General features: G+C 39.5%; 2 protein-coding genes across 2 annotated transcripts; one reads left to right on the plus strand and one right to left on the minus strand.

Annotated features, from left to right (window-relative positions):
* Positions 1–15: 15 nt before the first annotated feature.
* Positions 16–21,671, plus strand: LOC306842240 (testisin-like; the record flags this gene model as incomplete). The annotated part of the gene is made up of 5 exons (XM_079372366.1): positions 16–92; positions 19,655–19,817; positions 19,916–20,121; positions 20,217–20,267; positions 21,628–21,671. Exons 2-5 carry the CDS (start codon positions 19,663–19,665, stop codon positions 21,669–21,671), a joined length of 456 nt encoding a protein of 151 aa, XP_079228492.1. The 5' UTR covers positions 16–92; positions 19,655–19,662.
* On the minus strand, positions 1,441–17,991 carry LOC306842070 (integrin alpha-M-like). The gene is made up of 30 exons (XM_079372104.1): positions 17,854–17,991; positions 16,653–16,755; positions 16,332–16,429; positions 16,138–16,208; positions 15,880–15,994; positions 15,490–15,614; positions 15,202–15,344; positions 14,398–14,548; positions 14,112–14,262; positions 13,787–13,860; positions 13,578–13,686; positions 12,873–13,009; positions 12,604–12,750; positions 12,302–12,517; positions 6,128–6,261; positions 5,745–5,887; positions 5,492–5,646; positions 5,232–5,357; positions 4,814–4,887; positions 4,010–4,151; positions 3,810–3,908; positions 3,648–3,727; positions 3,480–3,566; positions 3,293–3,362; positions 3,117–3,215; positions 2,892–2,972; positions 2,559–2,669; positions 2,332–2,445; positions 2,142–2,252; positions 1,441–1,718 (listed from the first exon to the last, which is right to left on the minus strand). Exons 1-30 carry the CDS (start codon positions 17,894–17,896, stop codon positions 1,620–1,622), a joined length of 3,408 nt encoding a protein of 1,135 aa, XP_079228230.1. The 5' UTR covers positions 17,897–17,991; the 3' UTR covers positions 1,441–1,619.
* Positions 21,672–21,916: the final 245 nt, after the last annotated feature.

A 21,916-nucleotide genomic window follows, 5' to 3' on the forward strand; every position in this document is an offset into this window, starting at 1 on the left:
GGGAAGCACAATAACCCCAAAACATGACAGAACCTTTCCCATTGGAAGGCAATGTTGGGTGCCAGGCTGGGGGAAAGGGAGAAAGAGCAGGGGTAAGCATGTTTTTGTTGAAAGTTATTTTTTGAATTTCTCTGAAGATTGTAAATTTATGTATTAATGTATTCATGTTGTTACGTGAGCTTTTCTCTGTGCTGATAAAACTGCCTCAGATGTGGGCATGATAGAGTTGCATGATAGAGACGTGCAATTTGTCCCATAAATTGTCATTGCAACACACTTAAAGAGCATATTGCAGGTTAAAGACAAAACTTAACTAATCATAGGAAAATACGTTAACAATACTGTTTTTAAAGAAATTCTGAAATTAATAACCCCCAGGGTCTCCTGGAGACGTTTTAGTACGTTTTCGCACGTCTTTGCTCTTTACTTCCGCATTCGGCTGTGACGTAACATAAGGGAGTCCCACTGAATCCCCGTCTGTTTAACATAGAAAATCATGGATCCGAGTGTCACTCCCGTCAATAAAGAGGAAGAAAATATGTATTCCTTTACATATAATGGTGTGCTGGCTTATTATTATGAACCTGTTAGATGTGATAGAGAGCAGAAACAGGCAGGATTAGAGGAATAACGGCCTCAGGAGAGAAGTTGTGGTGTGAGGAGAGATCCAGGCATCCTGCTGAGTGACAGGTGTCAGCTCGCCATATATGGGCGAGTGCTGTGTTCACATCAGCTTATGTAAAGTTTGTAATCACATTCAATCAATTAAAAAACTATTTGTAGAAGGTGCAAGTGCCAATCATTCACCTTTACATTGTATGGGAGCTGCTCGTAAAAACGGCAAATCTGTACAACGTATTACGGTGCCGCGCTGTGCGCGCGCGCGCGAGAGAGAGAGACAGACAGCTGTCATCAACGTTACACCCTTTTCCTTTTGCTCATCCTTTCTTCTTTCTTCCCCTTCTTGTATTATTTTTTGAGAGAACAAACTTAATATGATGTAGCTCTTTGTGACCTGTACTCAAAGTGTTGGTTGCCTCCTTTGTCGTGACACTGACTTTTTTTTATTTTTCTTCTTTTTTTTAAAATAATTTATCACAACAAAGACTCATCACTAAGCGTGCTGTGCAATTCATCTTTTTGGTACAAGCTGGTCAAAAATGTAGCTAGGGGCGAGGTTGTGTAGCTGTTTTGTATGGAAATAACAGGATTTTATAGTGGATTCTGAATTGACTCAAAGTGAATTGTTACAATCATGAGGTACTTCAGAAGTTTACATTTTACTGTTGTATAATGTTTTTAATGTGTCAAACGGTTTTTTTCAGGAAGATGAAGGAAAACTTGAATGTAACTTATGTTATACCTTTGACTTTCTTTCAACACAAGAAGATGAAAATGACTCAAGTTTTGTGACAAGTGAAAATTAATTTTGACAACATTGACAAAGCATAAACACATATTTTCTAATAACAAAAATATTGATCATTTTTGATGTGATAATTTAGTCCAGGAAAATTCAACAGTAAAGGTTTTTGAAGTGAGGGTTAAAAAATAAACTATTAAAAAATAAAATGACATGTTTAGATGGCAGAAATTTCAAAGCAGATAAATATATAACATTATTCTGGTGTAGGTTCTTCTCCATCACCACCTGGACTCCCTCCTTCTCCTGCGTCCTCACTTATCATCTGCTTGTACTTACTCTTGAAAAAGCCAGCCTGAAAGCAGAAAACATTCAAATGTGCACAATAAGTCAAGCTCAATATTAAAAAACTCGAACAGTCAAAATGATTTCAAAGTGGACCGATTATCCGCCTTTTCCACATTTAAATCAGTCCCTGTGGTCTGAACGAAAAACCTGTGCAGTGCTTTGGTCAAAGTAAAACAATCAAGCACCAGAGAAGGTTTATGGTCCTGTATGCTCTCTTACAAAGTTTTGTTTTGGTGTGTGTCTCTTTAAATGCAATTAACCCCCCTGAGTTTTCCCAGTAGATATCATTCCTAATAAAAATCCCAGACCTGCACAGGTTACCCAAATAAATGTTCAAATGCACTGTAAAAGTGGATTTTCCATAATATTTCCCCATTAATATCTTTGCATGCTGCATATAAACTGAAAGAGTTTGTCTGCAGTATCTCACCTTGTATAGGCCAGCGGTGAGCAAAGCCAGTAGAGCCAGTCCTCCCAGAGATCCTCCAACAATCTCTTTGGTGAAGTCAGGTTCAGGATACACCTCTACCTCCGTCTCAATCTGTCAGGAAAAAAGAGAGGATGTGGATTAGATAGAAACTCATTTAAAAGTATTAATAGTTGTATCATTGTGCAATCACCTTGCGAACAGGGGGGGTGTTAGAAGATCCTGTTGAAAAGAAAATGTACTGTTTTTTGTCGTACTCCAGAGTGGCTGTGCTGGTCAAGAGGAAATTGGCAGATTGAAGTCCAATCTGTTTGAAAATGTTATTGGATAATTATATATAATATAATCTAATGGTATTATTAGCCACATATTGGCAACTTTCAAATTCAATCAGGTAAATTACAAACACAAATCATTTACCTGTTCTATCCATCGAGAGCTAAGGTTGGCAGAGATTTGATACTTTTTACTCTCCAGTCTTCCCATGAATGTTTTGCACTTGAACACACCACATGTGGCTACAGAGCAGTCCTGTTGTGATTGAAAAAAGGAAAATAGCAGAGAAAGACAAAGACCTTTAAGTGACTGCATTCCAACAGTTTAAGAAACTCTGCATATATAGAAAAATCAAATATTTGCCATATTTTAGAGAGACTTTGCAGTGGAATGTTTTAAAGGAATCTAAGAAACAAAGGGGTTAACCATTTAAGCTTTAAGTCTTTGCAACAAACTGTGCAGCAGAGGCACACTTACCACAATCTTATTTTTCTGTATTTGTGCAATGAAATCTGTGACTTTTGGTTTCACATCTATTTCTCTTTGACACTCCGGGATCTGAAAACCAAAAAATCTGATTATTCAGTTTAACAGACATCTTATCCTCATATAACCACGATAATGCAAATGTATGTAAGGCTGAAGATGCAAACAAAAAAAGCTCAAATTAAGAGTTTTTATCGGAGGGAATTCTCAACTTACCTGAAAACTGCTTGACTCCACCCAAATGTCTTTATCACCAAGTTTTACAGGCACCCTGATCACTACTGTGAAATTCAGAGCTCTGACTTCATTTGTGACCTTAGAGAGAGGAAAGTTGTGTTTAAATAGAGAATACATATAAAAATAATCGCTGTTATAATGATTATAGATTTTACCGAAATTGTATGTTGGATTGGTTTCTGCAAGTCATTTTTTCCATAGGTGAAATTGTTGTAGCTGAGGGAACTAAAGAGACAAGCTCAATATTAGCTAATAAAATGTCAACTTTGAATGAAAGGAACAAAGTTTCTATAATTATTAGTTTTAAGTTATCAATTGTGCTCAACACAATGCAACACAAACCTTTCAATTGTTGCAAAAATGCTGTACTTCACATCGATCTTCTTCATTTTGTAGAGTTTACTTGAGGGGGAGTGCTCCTGATTCCCACTAAAGGAGAGGTCCAATCATTTTACAAATTGGGATTTGACTATTGCACATAAACAAACTGAATACCTAATATTTTTGTACCTGGTAGCATTTTCAGTAAAAAAAATATTGTTGCCAAGTTGACTGTTGGTTTGAATCCCATAGGAGACAATGACAAGAGCCTAAAATTGAGGAAGTGAGAGCCATTAGAGATATTTCTACAGCAGAGAGATGACTCCTTCTAAAATAAAATAACAAACAAACCGTAGTGCCACTCTTGAAAATAGGCTGGTCAATAGTGCAGTCTGTCTTTCCTCGTGATAAACCATCCTCACTGTCCAACGAATTGCACTCAATTCTTCCCTGTATTAAAAACAAATAAAAAAAAGTTTTCTCCATGAAAACTCATGAAAGAAAATCAGACCAGTGATGAACTTGATACAGACTTGATCTTAACGCTTCACCTGCACAACCGTAAACTTCCTGAAGGAGAGTCCAGCGGGGTATGTTAGAATGGCATGAGTGTTGTAGGAGTCTTCTCCTGAGTTCTCCACTGAGACAGTGACATTCAACAGTTCATCGATGCCAACTCTAACCTCTGAAGATCTGACAGATGACAAGGAAAAAGAAAGGTGTAGGTAAAGGAAAAAAGGTCTATTGCTCTTTCAGATGTCAGTTTAAAGCAGGATACTGACGCCACTATCTCCAGTATCATGGAGGCAGAATAGTGAGGTGAGTTGTTTTGCCTCATTTCCACCTTGCAAAAGTTGTAACAGAGGCGTAAAGGAGGGAAGATGTTTTAATTTAATGTTGGAGCAGGCAGCGGGAAACAGCGCTGTGTGTGTGTGTTTTCGTGTGTGTGCCTTTGTGTGTCATGATTGTGTGGGTGTATGTAGCTTTAGTTGCTGTGTGTCATGCCGGTCGCCCTTCCACAACATTGTAAAGCTTTGAAATTACACATTATCATTATGGCGTAACCAAAACTAATAAGAGAATTCTGTTCAAGCATTGTTGTGCAATCACAACCTGTGGGGTGCTTTTGAATTGAGCTAGCTGCTCAAAAAGGCACAGCAATTCACTGAGCGAAAGGCTTGACCTTGGCTTGTACTGAGGGAATTTTATCAGATATTTTGCCAATCTGGTAAGGAATTTATTCCCAGATTTTTGCAATTTTCCCTTATAATTCCCTAATAATTCTTGGCATACTTTTGAATGTGAGCGTGTAAACTGTCTCTTGTCATCTGACTGGCTAGATGTTTGCAACTCACCTCGTGAAGTTGAAATCCACTTTCATGTCATCTACACATTTGCCGTCTTTGCCACAGTTGATCTCGAATCCGAGCTGTGGAAGAGAGAATGAGGTAAAACACATTTGGTTATGATAGCACGCAAAACATCAGTTATAGGTTTGTGTACCTACTTAAGAATTAAATGTAGTTATGAATGAACATTGCTTAGAAAGAATCATATTGCATTACAGAGCCTCATTATGTTAAATATCTTGATATGTATGATTTTATTGACAAGAAATCACAGATGTAAAATAATGCCTTAAAAGTTTTATTTTACATCAGAAATAGCATTTTGTTGAAATTTTGTTGTTCAATGTTTTCAATACAGACATCTTAAAAGTGTTTGCAATTTCAAACCAATCAATGAATTAAGGAATCTACAAAGATAACTTACAGGATAATACTTTGTCGTCTGAGCCTGCTGGGCAAGACTTGGGCTCAGACCTCTGTTAGAGAGCAAGCCTTCAAAGGTGAATCTGAGTTCATTGCGCAGTTCATTTAGAGCATCCACAGGACAAGCCTGCAAGAAGATTAAGAAATACTTTGACATATTTCAGTGTGTAAGAAGCAAGTTAAAGTAACTTATTCTAATGCCATTCAAAAGCTGACTCTACAGGATGTACAAGACTTCGTTTTTGTTGTCTGATAGCTCACCTGAACAAAGAAGTCAATATCATTGCATTGTTTTTGTAGTAAAACAAGAGTAATTGATCTGGTCTCCTCTCGTATCTTATCTCTGATAAAAGCTCGGTTGTTTGGTGCCTTGCGGGTGGCGTCCAGCGTAAGAGTGTAGTTGATCCTTGCTTGAGCTGAAATAGATTAAAGTTATTAAGACGTTTGTCACAGAAAGTCCTGGATTAGAGAGACAGTACCTACGTGGTTTAGAGAAATAGAGAGATATAGGAACCTGTATCCACTGGAGTGTTTCTGGTCATGGAAAAGCAGATTGTAGCCTTGTTTGTCAATGGTGTTGAGCAGTCTGAGTTTTGAGTGGAGACTTGGTTTGGATTGTATGTTACTGTAGCTTCAACCATCACTATTGGCTTTGATCTGGAAATGAACAAAGCAGGAAAACACAAACTTCAGTTTAGGTCCAACAGAAGACCAAACTAGTTTAAGAGGCCTGAATCAATCCCTTACAGGTTAATACTTGTGTTAAATCAGAGCAAAGAAACTATCAATTTGGTTTATTAACCTCTGACTGGTATACATTACAATGAAAATTTTAACATTTCATTGATAAATTAGCACCAAAGGTAGAGACTTATTTGCATAATAAGAACCTCTTACCTTAGTAAAACAACACTGCCCTTTGAGCCCACTGCTAAGTCTGGCAGGCTGTCTCCACTTTGGTCAAAAGACGACTGGCTGACCGACATGCCAAAGAACATCAGTCCTGACATGACTTCAGAACCAGTGATTCTCTGTAGAGGGAAAATGTATGGATTATATTTCAGAGGCAATCCTGTTTGTTGAAAAATGAAGCCAATATGAAAGTGCAACTGCTGCAGCTCCTCAAGTTTCCACTTGTGCTGGTTCCAAAAAATAATCCTCATTTGAACTGATATAGAAATGCACAATATTAAAGCAGACATAATCATATTTACACAATTTTGGTTGATTAAACATGATTTTTTTTTTTAAAGATATATTTAGAGAAAGATTTTTTTATTTGTCATGTAAATCTTCTACTTTGTATATTTTATGGTGAAAAGGAGACATAATAAGGGGCAGTGAATGATTTGACTGATATAAGGACACATTGTTGCTGATGGTTCAGGAGACAACTCAAATAGTTCACAGCACAGCAGGCAACTCCCACTGTAGCTGTGTTGCTCCTTTTACAGAATCATGAAATACGGGACATGATGGAAAACTGTCCATTGTGCCAATGGGTGGTAATACACATGAGATTTGCCTTGATGTTGAGAGTGGCGTGAGAGCTGTATCTCAGACATGGGAAAGATGTAAATCTTGGGAATCTAAGCAAAAGTCAAGTCAAATCAAGTTTATATAGCACATTTAGAACAGCTTCAGCTGACCAAAGTGTTTTACATGCACACAAACCAATACTTTCCTGGACTATAAATAGTCAGGGACTGAAATTATGAAAAGTATAAGAAACAACCATTCTAATAGATACAAGTCATCAAAAGGGTACGAAACAACCATTCATATAAATAGATAGAGTAGGTTATGGACATGGATCCATAAGAACGAGTTAGGGACTCACAAGGAACGGGTCAGGGACCCATACAAGATAGTCAGGGAATCATGAACCATGGGACACATCATCAGTAGTGTACCTTTGAGTCACAGTGTACAGGCCTTTTAACACTAGACACCCTTATCAAAGGTGGCCAGCTCCAGGATGATCAAATCTAAGCTTTTGTCCCCTGCCCAATCATGAGAATTGCCCAGTTGTTTAACTGGTGACGCCCTGTTCCCAAAATCAAGCATAGAGCTGATCGTAGACCCTGTTTGTGACCTCTATGTGATAGTATCCAGGATCCAGGAAGTGAGCGAGAGAGTTGGGCACCCTCCTTCAGCGACCGACTGGATAGTCGGTGTCACTTCCTTGTTGTTTGTGGCGGATACTGCTGGCTTGGAAAAGCCCGCTCGGCAGTTCAGATTGACATCTTGAGGATTGGAGAAGCTGTCTCTGGTCGGTGAGGTGTAACTTCCATGTTATTCATTGTTTGCTGAAGCTGCTGGCTTGGAAAAGTCTGTTTAGCAGTTCAGCTAGAGGGGGGATTAGTGAGCAGGTTATGTTGTTGCTCTTTGAGCCCAGCAAGGGTCCTTCCGCTTGATCCAGATCCATTGGCTGCTTCTTTCGGCCGCCTCAGAGACTGACCTCACTGTCTGTCGCAGAGCTTGTCCATGGATGCCAAGGTCTTTCAGCAGCCTGATGGTGGAAGAAGCCACAAAACCTCTGCATCCTACTTCAACTGGAGAGTCTTTTCCTTTCCATCCTCGTTGTTGAACGTCTGCTGCCAGTTCTGAGTAGCCCAGTTTCTTGTGCTCATAGGCCTCTTCAGTTAAATTCTCCCATGGGACTGTGAGCTCTGTGGTGTAGACGGACCTCAGTGATGGGGACCTGAGTACCAAGTCTGGCCGAGTTGTCTAACTTCTGGTTTAGTAGGGGGATGGTTGGGCTTTTTCTGTCTCTCTTGGGTGAAGGTTGGGGCCGTGAGGTTGTAATCCTCTTGTTTTCAAGAGCTGCTGCCAGATCCTTGAGGACCTGGTTGTGCCTCCAGGTGTAACGGCCTTGAGTGAGACTGGTCTAACAACCGGTCAGGATGTGCTTGAGAGTTGCTGGATTTGGGTAGAGGGCACAGGTTGGGTCCTCGCCATACCATTGGTGGAGATTTTTTGGAAATGGGAGAACGTCATAGGTGGCTCTGATGATGAAGTTGATGTTGCTTGCCTCCATTTCCCAGCGCTCCCTCCAGCTGAACTTTCTAATTTCCAGGCCTTCCCACCTCATCCATTGCCCCTGCTTGACAAGAGAGACAGCCTTTGCTCTTCTTTCTGCCACTTCCTGACAGCGCACCTCGTCGACTACCATTTTCCTCCTCTCTGATGTTAAGGGCCTTATGACAAGTTGTCTTACTTGCTGAAAGGTCAAAGCCTCCTCTTCCCAATTGGACATGCCCTACAACAGGGGTGCCCAACCTTTTTTGACCCAAGATTTACTTTTCAAGTAGCCAACTTCCCGTGATCTACCAGTCCAATGTCAAACCCACACACGTTGTTTCCAGTCTGCAGTAACTAACTTCGCAACGCTCTTTCTTGTTGTCACACAACCACAAGGCATCAATCAATCATCTTTATTTATATAGCAATTTATATGTAAAGTGCTGAACATTAAAATCAATTACATCACATCCCCTCCCTCCATCCTTTACATCACAACCCCTCCCTCCCTCCTTACGCACGCACGCACACACACACACGTTAAGTTTGGGAGTGTGTAAACGCTCTGACTAGCTGCTAGCTACTGTTGACAGCTGTCAACTTCCTATCATACATATCTTGCAATACATATCTCGCTCTGTCGCCAATCATAGCAACGCGGTCGGTGCGAAGACGTCCGCAGCCCCTCCTCGTGATGTCATGCTGGCTGTGATTGTGCAATATTTACGTTGACTCGCAGTGGACTGGGAATCAGTCCGCGGTCAACCAGTAGACCGCGATTGACTGGTTGGGCAATGGGCACTCCTGCCCTACAATGTCACTGTGCCTGAGGGCTGACGTAGCATGATGCTCCGCTTCGGATGGTGTCTCTGGAGTCCTTTAAAGTCATCTGAAGTGTTACTTTAGAGCACTTGTACTCTTCGGTGAGGCTTGTGATTGGCAGTTCAAGGACCCCTTTGCCGAAGAGGCTGATGTTAGTTATGTAGCGTGGGACGCCGAGCCATTTCTGCCTGGAACTGACTGATCTTTGTGCACCGAACCCTGCCTGCCGTTTTTTGTACTTCTGCCTGGAACTGACTGATTACCCGTGTACCGAACCCTGCCTGTAATAAACAGGATTGTTTTTTGCTCTTACCCTGAGTCGTACGCTTGAGTCTCTGTTCTGGTCGTGACAAGACTAGTGATGGATGATGGAACGTGGAAGAAGTTGAAAGATTCCCAGAAGAGGTTATGGGGAACTGATCCGAAGGCATTGGCCAGGTCAAGGAAGATGACATGGATGTCTCTTTTGTCTTTCTTCACTGCTTGGATTTTGTGCCAGATCATAGTGGTGTGCTCCAAGCAACCAGAGAACCCAGGAATGCCAGCCTTCTGTATGGATGTATCAATGTACTTGTTCTTCTCCAGGTAGGTGGACAACCTCTGTGCTATCACGCTGAAGAAGATTTTCCCCTCAACATTGAGAAGGCAGATTGGCCGGAAATGACTTATGTCTGTCGCATCCTTTCTCCTTGGGAATTAGCAGCCCTCCAGCCCTTCGCCCCGCCTTAAGTATTATTCCCTTCTGCCACACTATTCTTGTGAGCCTCCAAAGATAGCGTAGCACATCTGGTGCATTCTTGTAGAGCTGAGACGGGGCTCCTTTCGGCCCAGTGGTTGATGCAGATCTTACACGCCATACTGTATGCTCTGCTTCCTTCCATTTTGGAGGGCCAGTCTCCAGGTCGAATTCAGGAGGTTTAATAGTCGGGATGTCATGTGGGATAACTATCTGTTCGTGCCTTTTTGTGTCATAGTGGACCTTTTCAAAATGTCCTTCCAGCTCCTGCTTCGTAATGATCAGGGAACTTGAAGGGGTTTTTATAGAATCTTGTTTTTGTGTGTTCCTTCTTCTTATGACGTTTCCTCAAGTTCTCTTTCATGTTTCATGTCCCCCTGGAGTAGCATTCTCGGTTCTTATTAGCTTTCTCCATAAAGCTTGTTAGCTTAGCAATATGGTGGACATTAAGTTTCAATTCTGGGAGTGAGGACCCGCCCACTGATCTGTAATAGGTCTGTCGTATCAGTGGTCAAAAAGCAGCCTCCAATAACGCAAAAATCGTGAATTTGTGTCATACTTCCCTGTGTGTTCTAATAAGACTAATTATCAGACCTTGATTATATAGGCCTACAGAGCTTTTCCATCTCAGGGGAAAATGAGGGTGGGATGCATGATCATTCAAAAATGTTACTTGTGTGAATGATTCTTGGTGTTTACTTGTTTAGTCGTTAGTGTTTCCAGTTTTATTCGGTATTGTCTTCTCCCTGTGATTCTGTTTTCATACATCCTTTAGTTCCTTGTGTTCCATGTTTTACCTTGTAGTTTTCAGTGTTGTCTAGTTTCCTGCCTCTCTGTGTTTCCCTCCTGTCTTGATTACCCTGATTGTCCTCACCTGTCTGTTTAGTCTCACCTGTGTCTGATTACCCCTGTCTATATAGTCTCTGTGTTTGCTTTCCCTCTTGTCGGATCATTGTCTTATGTCTTTTGTTGGTGCAGTTTGTCGGTGTCTTTTGTCATGGTTTGTCTCCTTGCTCCTTGTGGTTTTTGGATTTTGTTTTTTGGATATGCTCTGTTCCTCATTTTGGATTTATTAAGTAAGTTTGTGTTTTGCCTTTTTAGTTAAAATAAATCTTATTTATCCGCACTTGGGTCCTCCTCCCTGTTTCCTACCAGCGAACGTGACACTACCAGGTTTCTAATAATACAAAACTGCAAGCAAATGGGTGAAGGATCCCTTTAAACCAGGGTTTCTTAACCATAGGGCCCTTCGAAGGGCCGCGAGCGCCACCTGCAGGGCCGCAAGGGGATAATATGTTTGCATCTGTGGGCCCTAAGGGCCGTGATCGTTGGCCTGCAGTATACTCTCCGACCACCAGAGGCAGTATCATCAGTTAGAAGTAGTGGAACTTTACAACGCGACACGCGCGACACTCAGCAGTATAACCACTTCCTCCACAACATCCTGTTTAGCGGCTAGTTCTCCCAGGTTTTATCTAAATGCTGCATATGGTCGCCCTGTGCTTGGGTAAATGTTGAACTATTTGCCGCAAGTATTCGTTGCTCTTTTGGCGGCGACATACACGATGTATCATATCAAGGTTCTGTTTTAAAAGACGATACAACGCGAATAGCTGCTGAAGCACATAGCCGCCGCCATTGTTGTTTGTTGTCGACTACTGCGCATGTCCAAATGTTTCGTCTTGCTGTCACAGCGTCTCCGTGTAAACGGGGCCTGAATCTGAATGGAAACGTCATGGAGAGGTTCTTAAAACGAAAAAATAATGACAGCAACGGGGGCAGCGCTACACAAAACAGAATGCTCATTTTAATTTCAACAAATTTACCTAAATTCATTGAGCACCTAATTTTATTGCTTTTGTTGCTAAGTTTATATTGTGTTACTTATTTGACAAACATGCACTTAAACATGGTTTTATATGAGCAAAATTAATTAAATGATCTTAACTTGTGCAAGGTTTTATGCATAATTAGCCTATGTATAGGTTATATATTGATTAAAAAACATACAAATGAAGAACAGGATTCATTATTACAACATAGTGACACAAATAGCTATTAAATAAAAATGACCGCAAAAGTTAAATCAGAACCATTCACTCGATTGGGCCCCAGACTACCTTGCCCTGAAAATGTTGGGCCCCAAGGTCAAAAAGTTAAGAAACCCTGCTTTAAACTGTTAGGTGGAAAGATGAGATGATAACTTAGAATAGGTTTTACAGGAAGCCTACTTATTAGTTAGCAGGTTATTAATTGGAGTTAGCATTCCCAATGAAGCAACTGTATAGTTGGTGTTCATAAAACCTCTTCAGAAACCAATGAATGTAGACAATGAGTCAAAGTATGTTTTTTTGTATAGTTAAGTGTACACCAGCTATGTTTTACATGGTACAAGATCTTATATAGGCTTGAGGGGAAAACTTGAAAGCAGAAACATTTAAAAATCTAAAATAAAATTGCAGCTTTTCTGCCTTCTCAATAATGCTAACCTGTGAGAAATCAGGATTAATTCCTCTTTGTCCTCCCTCGCCATGGAATAGGTAGATACTGCCTTTCATGTCATTTTCCAAAGGTGCACCAACAGCCAAATCATTGAAACCATCGCTGTTTAGATCAGGCAATACGGCAAGAGACGACCCAAACCTTCCTTTGTCAGATTCAGCCCCTCTCAGTACCAATGGAGAATCTAAGTGACAGTCCACTTTCTGGTGAAAACACAAGGATGAGATTCAATGGTCGCAGAGCAAGAAATATGCAACTTCATAAATAAAACTAGATTAATGTAATTTACCAAACCAGTTAAGCTGCAAACATAAACTCTTCCCTCTCTGTCATCGTCTACGTACATCGGGGCTGATATGAGGATTAGATCAGTGAAGTTGTCAAGATCCAAATTCATTGCACGAACCTCAGCCCCAAAATATTCCCCAATCTGAAACTGAAATAAGTGGCATATCATCAACCATATAATCACATACAAGAAGAAGAGTAAAATAAGCTTGTATTCTTAATTTGCTTGACATCTTTTTATAGCCTCTTTTCGGAAGTGTAAACACAAACCTGATATTTGGTTGGATCGATCATTTGTGCAGCGTTGTTTTCTTGGACTGCCATCACAGTTCCTACGTGACCATGTCTTGGAGCACCAACAATTGTTAATGAGCCTTGCACTGTTTTGGCAACTGCTATGGAGTATCCTGGAATAAGAGAGTCATTGTTTCTGGATGGCACAGCGGAGGAGAGGGCCAGCAACCTGACCAGGGGCCTGAACTCCGATGCAAGATTTGGGTTAGCGAGGTAACTTCAGTGTTGATATCCTTCTTATGGCTTTGAATTATATTTTTATGTTAATGTTTAGTGTCTCCATGTCCCTCTGTTTGTGATCACCAGAGCTGCAGCTGAAATATAACTTCTCAAACTGTTATACTCGCCACATGAAAGAGTCAGAGTCAGATTTTTCTTTTACCTGCCAGTTGTCATACCTGCATTTATACAACTTTAGTCTATGGCAGCCTGCAGTTTTTTTTTACCATCTTTATATTATTAATATAGTTTGTTCAGTGTTTGTTAGATTTGATGATCTGCTGGCGTCAGACGCAGTGATGATTGTGAAAGGTTGAATGAGGCTCACTCCACCCCTTTATTTGAACGCACTCTTGGAAACTGGGTTTACCTATCAGGTTGATAACCAGCTTTGTAGGACTGTTAATCATTGTCTCATAAGGTTAGTGATACAAATGCACAAGAAAAATTGCATGTTCTTACCCAGGTAACTGTCAGACAACATTTCAGGTTCAAAGCTCCTGGGTGTGGCTGTGTATCGATCAAAGCCTCCCTTCCACTGGTTAGCACCAACGATACTCATCCATAATCCCTTTAATTAATTTTGAGACATTTCAACAACGTGTTTTTCAAAAAATTCACACATTCAAAAGTTTATTACTGCCTAGTGGATATCTTGTAATTGTAATTACCTCAGGAGCATAAGCTGCACTGAATCCACTTTGAGACATTTCTCTTTTCAGTGTCTCTCCAGCCGATTGAGATCCTGTGAAAGCAACATAAATGACAAATACTTTGCTCTGCATGTAGTTTGAATTATCCTACTTCTTATTTGTATCATTGGATTTACTGTGGTGTACTAAAGAAAACAACTCTATTACTGTTGACTTACATTCAATGAATGGATGGTCAGCATGAAAAAAGTCTTTTAATAACTGACAAAACAAACTCGTAATTTTTATAACAAGACAAATGTTATTCATTTTAATTAGATCTATAATGAGTTTACATTCGTACCTTCAATAGAGAATATTTTCTTCTGCAAAACGTCTCGTATTTTATCAAGCGCTTCAAAGCTTTCCACCCTGAACACATGGTCTGCTGAAGGAGAAGATGCAATCCTATGTAGTTCGTTTTTCGCAGCCAGTGAACTAAATGCAGACCCAACCTAGAGATGTTTGAAAACAGTGTTCAACATGTTGTACTTTGTAGGTCAAATACAGGCTCTGCTTAAACTCTTACTGATCACATTTGATGCAGGTGGAAAAAAAAAGACAAAGCTATAAACACAGATACAACTTACCCCGATAGCAAATCGAACTATCTTGTTGCTTTCAGCAGATCGTACTGCTGTATCCATGTCATATCTGCCATTAGATTTTCCATCTGTAATTATGATCAAAACTCTCTTCACATCTGTCCTTGCACCTCTATCTTTGAAAAAGATCTGGTCGCTGGAAAAAAAGAGAAAAAAGACACCTGCTTTTGATACAGATTGTGATTCTTGTTTGTGAGGTGTTAAAACAGGAAGTTCAATAATATTATAAAAGTGGGTATTTTTGCTCCTTCTTCAACTAGAATTTAATCAAAGTATATCACTGTTGGTTAATATTTGTTTTAAATAAAAGTAAATATTAAAAAATGATTTTTAAACTCTTTGAGCACTACGAGAATTTTTCATACAATAGAAGTCAGTGTACAAAAACACAAAAACAAAATCAAATTATAAGTATAATGATGTCAGTTGTGTCAATTAGAACTTTGCAGTATTAATGATAAACATGTCTTATTGATAGGGGCAGTAGGGTTTGACAAAAACAACATTCATTAAAGTTCTCCTGATTCGTATCAGTCCAGTGTCATCATTGCACATTAATAAAACCTGAGTTGCTCCACTATCTTTTTGTAACATGAAGGTCTTAACCCTAAACTTTGGAAAAGCACAGTGCAGTCCTGAATAATGTGCAATTTCAAATCTTTAAAACATCACATACCATGAAAATTGTTAGTGAATTTTAAACTGTTAAATATTAGAAATCTTACAATCCACTTCCTGTCTGTAAATGATCAAAGCAGGAACTGTCATCGACATTTTGAATGCACTTACACAACACGACGGATGGCTCTTGCTGTATAAGTTTCTCCACCGAGCTGTTGTATTTGGTTAATTTGATCCTTCCATCTTGTAGCATCAAATGTATTAAAGTAATTATGGATCTTGAACTGATCGGAAAACTGAGCAATGGCAAACTGCAACAAGGAAGAAAATGATTAGTTCAGTGATATGTTTATAGATTGGTAAAATGATACTAGAACACAAAATAATATCATATAAAGCTAAAGATATTAAAAAAAAATGTTATGGTTTGACTGGCCCGCATGAACTCAATCCTACCTTTGTGTCACCCTGGAACAAGCTGATCATCTCCTTTACAAAATTCTTCATTGTTGTAAATTGGTTGGGATATACACTGCCTGAGCCGTCCAACAGGAATGCAATGTCTGCTTGGGGTGGACACGCTGTCGAAAAGAGGAGTCGAGTACTTTAACACTTATCAAACATCTTTTTCTACATTGATGATGAGTGTAGTGTCTGCCTGGTCAGATGTATCTGTATTGGCAATAAGAAAAGTACTCTGATGCTTTGATTCCTGCCACTGAGCATCTTCTGTTGTGCTTCCAAAGTAATTAAATGTTCAGTTATGTGCAAATATTATTGAACCTTTTACGACACTTCTATGATTAAATGTTTCTTACTCTTATAAAAAAAAAAACAAATATTTACCTTTAGGGGCAGAGGGCATTGAACGTAGGACCCCATTGTTACTGCCTATTTCTATGCATACACCGTCATACATGGTGATACTTCGGCAGTCTTTTGGGATGGTTGGTCCACACACCTACAAAAATATTAGCAAAAAGTTATTAAGATGATCTTAAACGGGATAATGTCAAATATAAGGACCATTGTTTGTACAGTACATGTCCATTTGCAGATCAATGCGTTGATATTAGAAAGATGCTCTGCAGTTTTTCTGCTTACCAATGTGTTTTGTGTTGCAGGATCATTTGCCATTGCCAGACCAAGGGACATGTTGACTGCAAATTCTGGTGCTGCGTAAAAAACCACCCCCCCAAAAAAACATGAAAATATTCTCTCAGGGTGCCGCTTTCTTAATATATAAACTAAAGCTTTATATTTAATAAAGCAGCATAGGGAAATGAGTAGCTGCTTACTTTGAAGTGACAGTCTTTGACAGGAAGTGGTGGAACATCTATAGATTACTCCTCTTCCTGTCTGAGAATATTGTTCAAGAGGAGCACTGACCAGTATGCTGATGAAATAAAACCAGAGAAAAGTGAAAGAGACTTTTTTATTGAGACAAGTGAAACAAAATCAATCATAATCCTTTTTTCTATGTTAAAATGCTCAACACTTGAGTGTTTCTGACATAACATCAATGACAGCAGAAATAAAAGAAATGAACAGAACTAATTTGTAGACAATTGACAAATTATAAACCTGTATTTCCCTTTAAATCTATGAATTTGACTTACTCAGATTGTCTCTGCACAACTTGGTATCCAAATCCTTCAGCGTTGTTTTGTAAGGTCTTCCAGGCCACAGCATCGATATTAAAACACAGTGCAACTTTTAACACTGAGAAGAAAAAAAAAAACCTTCATGTTTCAGTTTTAATCAACGGATAAGTTCAAGTGACAGCAGGCAGTGCATCGAGATAATGTTTGAAAATTGATCAAGTTTATGTATGTAGAAAATGTCTGCTGTTGTGTTGCTCTATAATGCCACTAGAGAGAGCCAGAGTCAGAAAAGGTTCTGAACCTACATAATCTTTCATTTGAAACATATTCCAGAAGACTTTTTGGAGACGTTTATCTCTTTCTGATCATTTATGATTGTAGTTCGATATCATAATTATCCTATTTTTAGGAGCTTCAAATGTTTATTCTGGCATTTAATGAGACACAGTTGTGACATGGCAACATGTAGGAGGCCTTATTTCTATTTTTGTTATCTCACAGTATTTCCTGACATCAAGAAAGCTGTATTGTCATCCCTTGTATCCTTATTTGGTCACAACATGAGAGTTTCTAAAAATGGACATGATTTCAACACGACTAAAGACTTCCTTGTGTCTATAATGTATTTCATGATTAGATGGTGCGTTTTAAGGAAATACTGTACTGGCTTCCTCTTATCTAGTCAACTCAGACTGACATTAATTGAAAATCCATAAATGTTGGTAACTAATTTTTAGTCCCAAATTCACATTTTTTCCTCTTCTCTATGATTTTAGGTTCTTCTATTTCTTGTCATCATTAGAAACATTTGTTTGGCTTGAAGTTTACACAGTCAACATATTTTTTGTCATTGATCTTCTGAACACTCCTGTTATGTATCAGTCCAGTTCTGTGTGCTTTATTGCTGTCATGGAATTACATTAAATCACATAATATAATGTATATACATATTCAGCAATAGCAGATGGAGGAAACCTTTCATTATGCTCCTATTTCTGCTTCATTTAATACTTGACTGGTTAAATTGAAAATGCAAATGTGGAACTGATCATCTTAACAGTTTTTCTATAAAGTGTTGAGCAGTTATTAAAGGTAAAGCATAAGGAACAAATCTTACAGATGATGAATCAAAATAATTAAATTACATTATTATTCATTAATTTTTAGTTGGGGCATCGAGATGATGGAAGCCATAGGAGCAATGAACTCATCTTACCCGTCAGGAATCCTGCCGTAGTAATCATCCATGCCATTGTCATACTCCCATGAAAGAAACCTTGTGATTCTGTATTTTATGAGCTCTTTTTGTTTTGTTTTGAAGCTATTGTGATTACGGACCACCGAGTGTCTTTTCCTACTGTCAAGGCAGGAGATGAAATTGGACAGCCAGTTTGAGACACTCTAATGTAGGAGGGGTTTCAATTTGACAGTTAACTTTTTTTGAGCACACTCCATGTGGTACTTGATGGCATGAAGGACAGCTAACCTTTAAGGCTTGATCTAACCACTTAAGCAGTAGTATTTTTTAGACTCATAACCCCGAGCACAAAAAAACACCCATTTACAAGTTTCCAAGTTTTCTTTAGAGGAATCAACTCAAGCTACCAACAATGATGCAGTTTTATTTAATTAGTTACATCCAAGTTTTTACACTTTCTCTCAGGCCATAAACCACTACACTCTGATAATGGTTCAGTATTTTCCAGTTAACTTCTGTTATTTTATTGTCTTTTACTTTTATAGTGTATTTTTGTACGTATGTAGTGTTTTTTTCGCTTTCTGCTTTTTGACCTCTAACTGCTCTAAAGTTTGTTCTTCCAGTACATATAAGCCACAGTCCAAGTGATGTTTGACCAAAATGTGTTTCCTTTTTCTCAGCAAACACTGTGAACAACTAAAAATTAAGTAAATAAAGACACAAACATTTATCAGTGCAAATAACTATACAAAAGCTTAATAAAATGTCCATTACAAATTAAACTAACTTTCATGTTCTTCAATCATGCTTCTCCTTCTGTGTCCTACAATGGGCAATAGCTCCTGCAGCACACATTGCTTCAATGTTAATGCCGCATGCTGAACACTTTGGCAACACACAATTAAACCAGTAGATGTCAGTAACTGGAACACATTTTTACAACAGCTCCACCAAATTTACAAAGATTTATATTCACGACATGTTAACCAACCAAATACTTTTGGAATTCTTTCGTAAAAAGAATTATCAATCAATTTTTAAGTCATATATTGCTACAATAACAACGATATTATCCAGTTTAACCAACAAACTATACCCTTTCTTTGGTTTATTTTGTCTAATTTTTTCTAATTGACTCCAATTTTTCTATGGATTTAAACATTTCACTTAAATCAGTTTTTGAGCCTTCTTTCTTAATTTTAGGCCTTGTCAGTTTAACCTCATACCTTGACATAAACTTTTCTTTCCTTGTTAATCACTGTTATACTGAAGCATTTTTTCTTTTGGGTCTCTCTGATCGTCTAACCTATTTCAACTTGAGAAGGTGATTGCAACAACCCAATCTTGAGTTTTTCAAAATCTCCACACCGTTCTCTGACATTTTTCAATGTCTTGTCTTTCTGAGTCCACAAGTTCAATGTCTAATTGCTCTTCCGACTGTGCTTTCTCATCTTCTAGAGCTGCAAGTACTTACTTTGATGCACAAGTGTCTGATGTACTCTGCTCAATTTTCAAATGTACTTTGAACTAACACTTCTTAAATTGAACACACAGTGAAGGGATACTTAAGAAACACCAGAAGAATACATTGTCTATATGCACAAATAACTATACAAGAGCTAAACAAAATGTCCTTTACAAATTAAAATACAACCATATACTGTAACAACTTATTGTCTAGTTATTTAGCTGTTGTTTTTTCCAAGTTCTATTACAAACATTTTTGTCCTGATTGTTTTCTCTAAAATAATGTGAACCCCTTTGTGAACCGACAGAGATACTTTAGATCCATCTTCAATACCTTGTGTGTTGTTTGCAGTGTGTGGCATGACTCCCCTGAACACCAGGATAGTTGGAGGTGAAGACGCGCCACCTGGAAGTTGGCCCTGGCAGGTCAGTCTGCAGATATTTGGCGGCCATGTTTGTGGTGGTTCCCTCATCAACAGAGAGTGGGTAATGACTGCTGCTCACTGCTTCTTCAGGTGGGTAGTCGAAACAAATGTCTTTCAGTCAGTACTTTTGCCATGCTTTTGGTCCACTGTCTTCCTGAAACCAATGCCTTTCTGTCATCTTTAATCAGTGCAAGTCCCACCGATTGGCAGGTCTCTCTTGGCCGTCAGAACCTTCGAGGCGAGAACCCAAATGAAGTGACCAAGAGTGTGGACACAATCATTTTGCATCCAAATCCAGACTACATCAGACCTGTGTGTCTGGCAACGATTGACAACACATTCAACAACGGTACTGACAGTTGGGTCACTGGCTGGGGCGCAGTTCAGGAGGGAGGTGAGTCTGTTTGTAGTTGGCTAACAGTTTGGACAATGTGTCTTATACACAGCAGGTGGATGTGTAAATTGTCTGTCTTCTTGTTTCCGCCTCAGTGTCATTACTGTTCTCTGAAACTCTGCAGTGTAACTGCCTCAATGGAGTGGGTACAGTCCCAGATAACATGATGTGCTGGGGTTCTGGCAGGATGAGGCAAAGACTCATGTTAGATCGGAATATTTATATAATATCGATTTTCCAGCGAAAGTCCCCGATTAGGCTGCCCTGTCCGCGGTTAAAAGCTGTCCCCGGAAATTGAATGAGAGAGAAAAAAAAAGTGGCATTCAAGTCGTCAAATTTGATGCTTGGTTGCAAGTATTTTTCTCTACTTCCATCTCGGACTGTCTGCGTTTAAACCAATACGAGAGCGGAGCTTCAACTTTGAAAAAAAAAAACGAACAAGAGGGCAGCATTATTATTGATGTTCAACCCAGGAAAATTGTTTACTTGGTGTCCTGATGCTGAATCCAAGACAGTGCAGTTCAGAGACAGCTCTCAGGTAAGCGCCAAACCATCACTGGTGTTGTTGGTGAACATGTTGTACAAGATGTGTTGTAGCAGTCAGGGTGCAGAGGCAACCTGCTGCACAGCAGAGGAAAAAAGGGGCGTGTCATTGAAGGGAAGAAAATTAGGAGTGATTGCACCTGGGAAAGGTGTGAGAGTGGAAAGAGGAAAAAAGGGGCGTGTCGTGAAGGGAAGAAGATTAGGAGTGATTGCACCTGGGGAAGAAGGTGAGAGAAACAAGAGGAAAAAAGGAGACAGTGGAGAAGAAAGGAGAAAGGTGGAAAGGAGGTAAAGCCCTTTAATGTTTTTGTGGAGGTGCTGAACTTTTGGAGTTTTTTGCCTTGGTTCTCTGGATCTTTCAACCACTGTGGGTTCTACTGGGATTGTTGAGGGCAGGGATCTGCATGATCCAGTCGGCATGGATCAGTTCATGTTTGAATGACTGGGAGAAGACGACTGTCAACTCAACCTCTACTCCAAAAAACCCTGGACAGGTGATATCCCCCCCCCTCTCTCTCCTACCTCATCTCCAGACTTCCCCTGTTTTCCCAAACCAGGCTCCCCTTCCTTTTTCCCCACTATAAGATACCCACACACACACACTCCCCCACACACACCCTCTCAGCTCTCAAGCCCCTTTTGCTTCATTAATGTATTTTTTCCTTTTTTGAACGGACATAAACTTTGGACTGTTTTTTGAGGGTTATAAAACCCCAAAGTGTTGGGACATTTTTGGTTATGTTGTGTTTCAAAAGTTACCCAAAGAATGAAATGTTTGTTTGTCCTGAATTTGTGTTAAATATATGGATTTCAACTTGATTTAATTTTGCTTCGTAGTGTGCTTTAATTTACTTTCATATAATGTATTGACGGACTTAGTGGTCTGTCTGGCGCCCAATTTAATACACCCTTAAGTTACGCTACAGTGTGCTTAAAATAATAATGATATGAATGGGGGTGCAGGTGGCGCCGGTGACGCAGTGGCACTGCACCCGTCCCTGTATTGAGGCTACAGTGCTCACGTGGATGGCCGGGTTCGCGTCCGGCCTGTGGCGTTTCTCCCACATGTCTCTCCCCACTCTCTGTCCCTCCTTCCAAATCCATCCACTGTCCCCTCTACACTAAAGGTTATAAAAAGATAACAGTAAGATGACAATAATATCACTTTATGTTGCCCTGTTGTAGAATATCAGAGTGTACAGAGAGTGATGAGTAAGAAGAGAGAAGGCTTGGACAAGAGCAGAAGAGGAGG

Source organism: Symphodus melops (genome assembly GCF_947650265.1).
Source record: "Symphodus melops genome assembly, chromosome: 21".
In the NCBI taxonomy this organism is placed as follows: domain Eukaryota; kingdom Metazoa; phylum Chordata; class Actinopteri; order Labriformes; family Labridae; genus Symphodus; species Symphodus melops.

Bases quoted from the DNA above. Each gene is read 5' to 3' on its own strand.
- LOC306842070 (XM_079372104.1), bottom strand. From the start codon at position 17,896: ATGACAATGGCATGGATGATTACTACGGCAGGATTCCTGACGG. The intron at 15,995-16,137 runs GTAAGCAGAAAA...ATATTTTTGTAG, and splicing joins CTGCAACACAAAACACATTG to GTGTGTGGACCAACCATCCC. The intron at 2,973-3,116 runs GTAAGTTGAGAA...TTTGGTTTTCAG, and splicing joins TGGAGTCAAGCAGTTTTCAG to ATCCCGGAGTGTCAAAGAGA.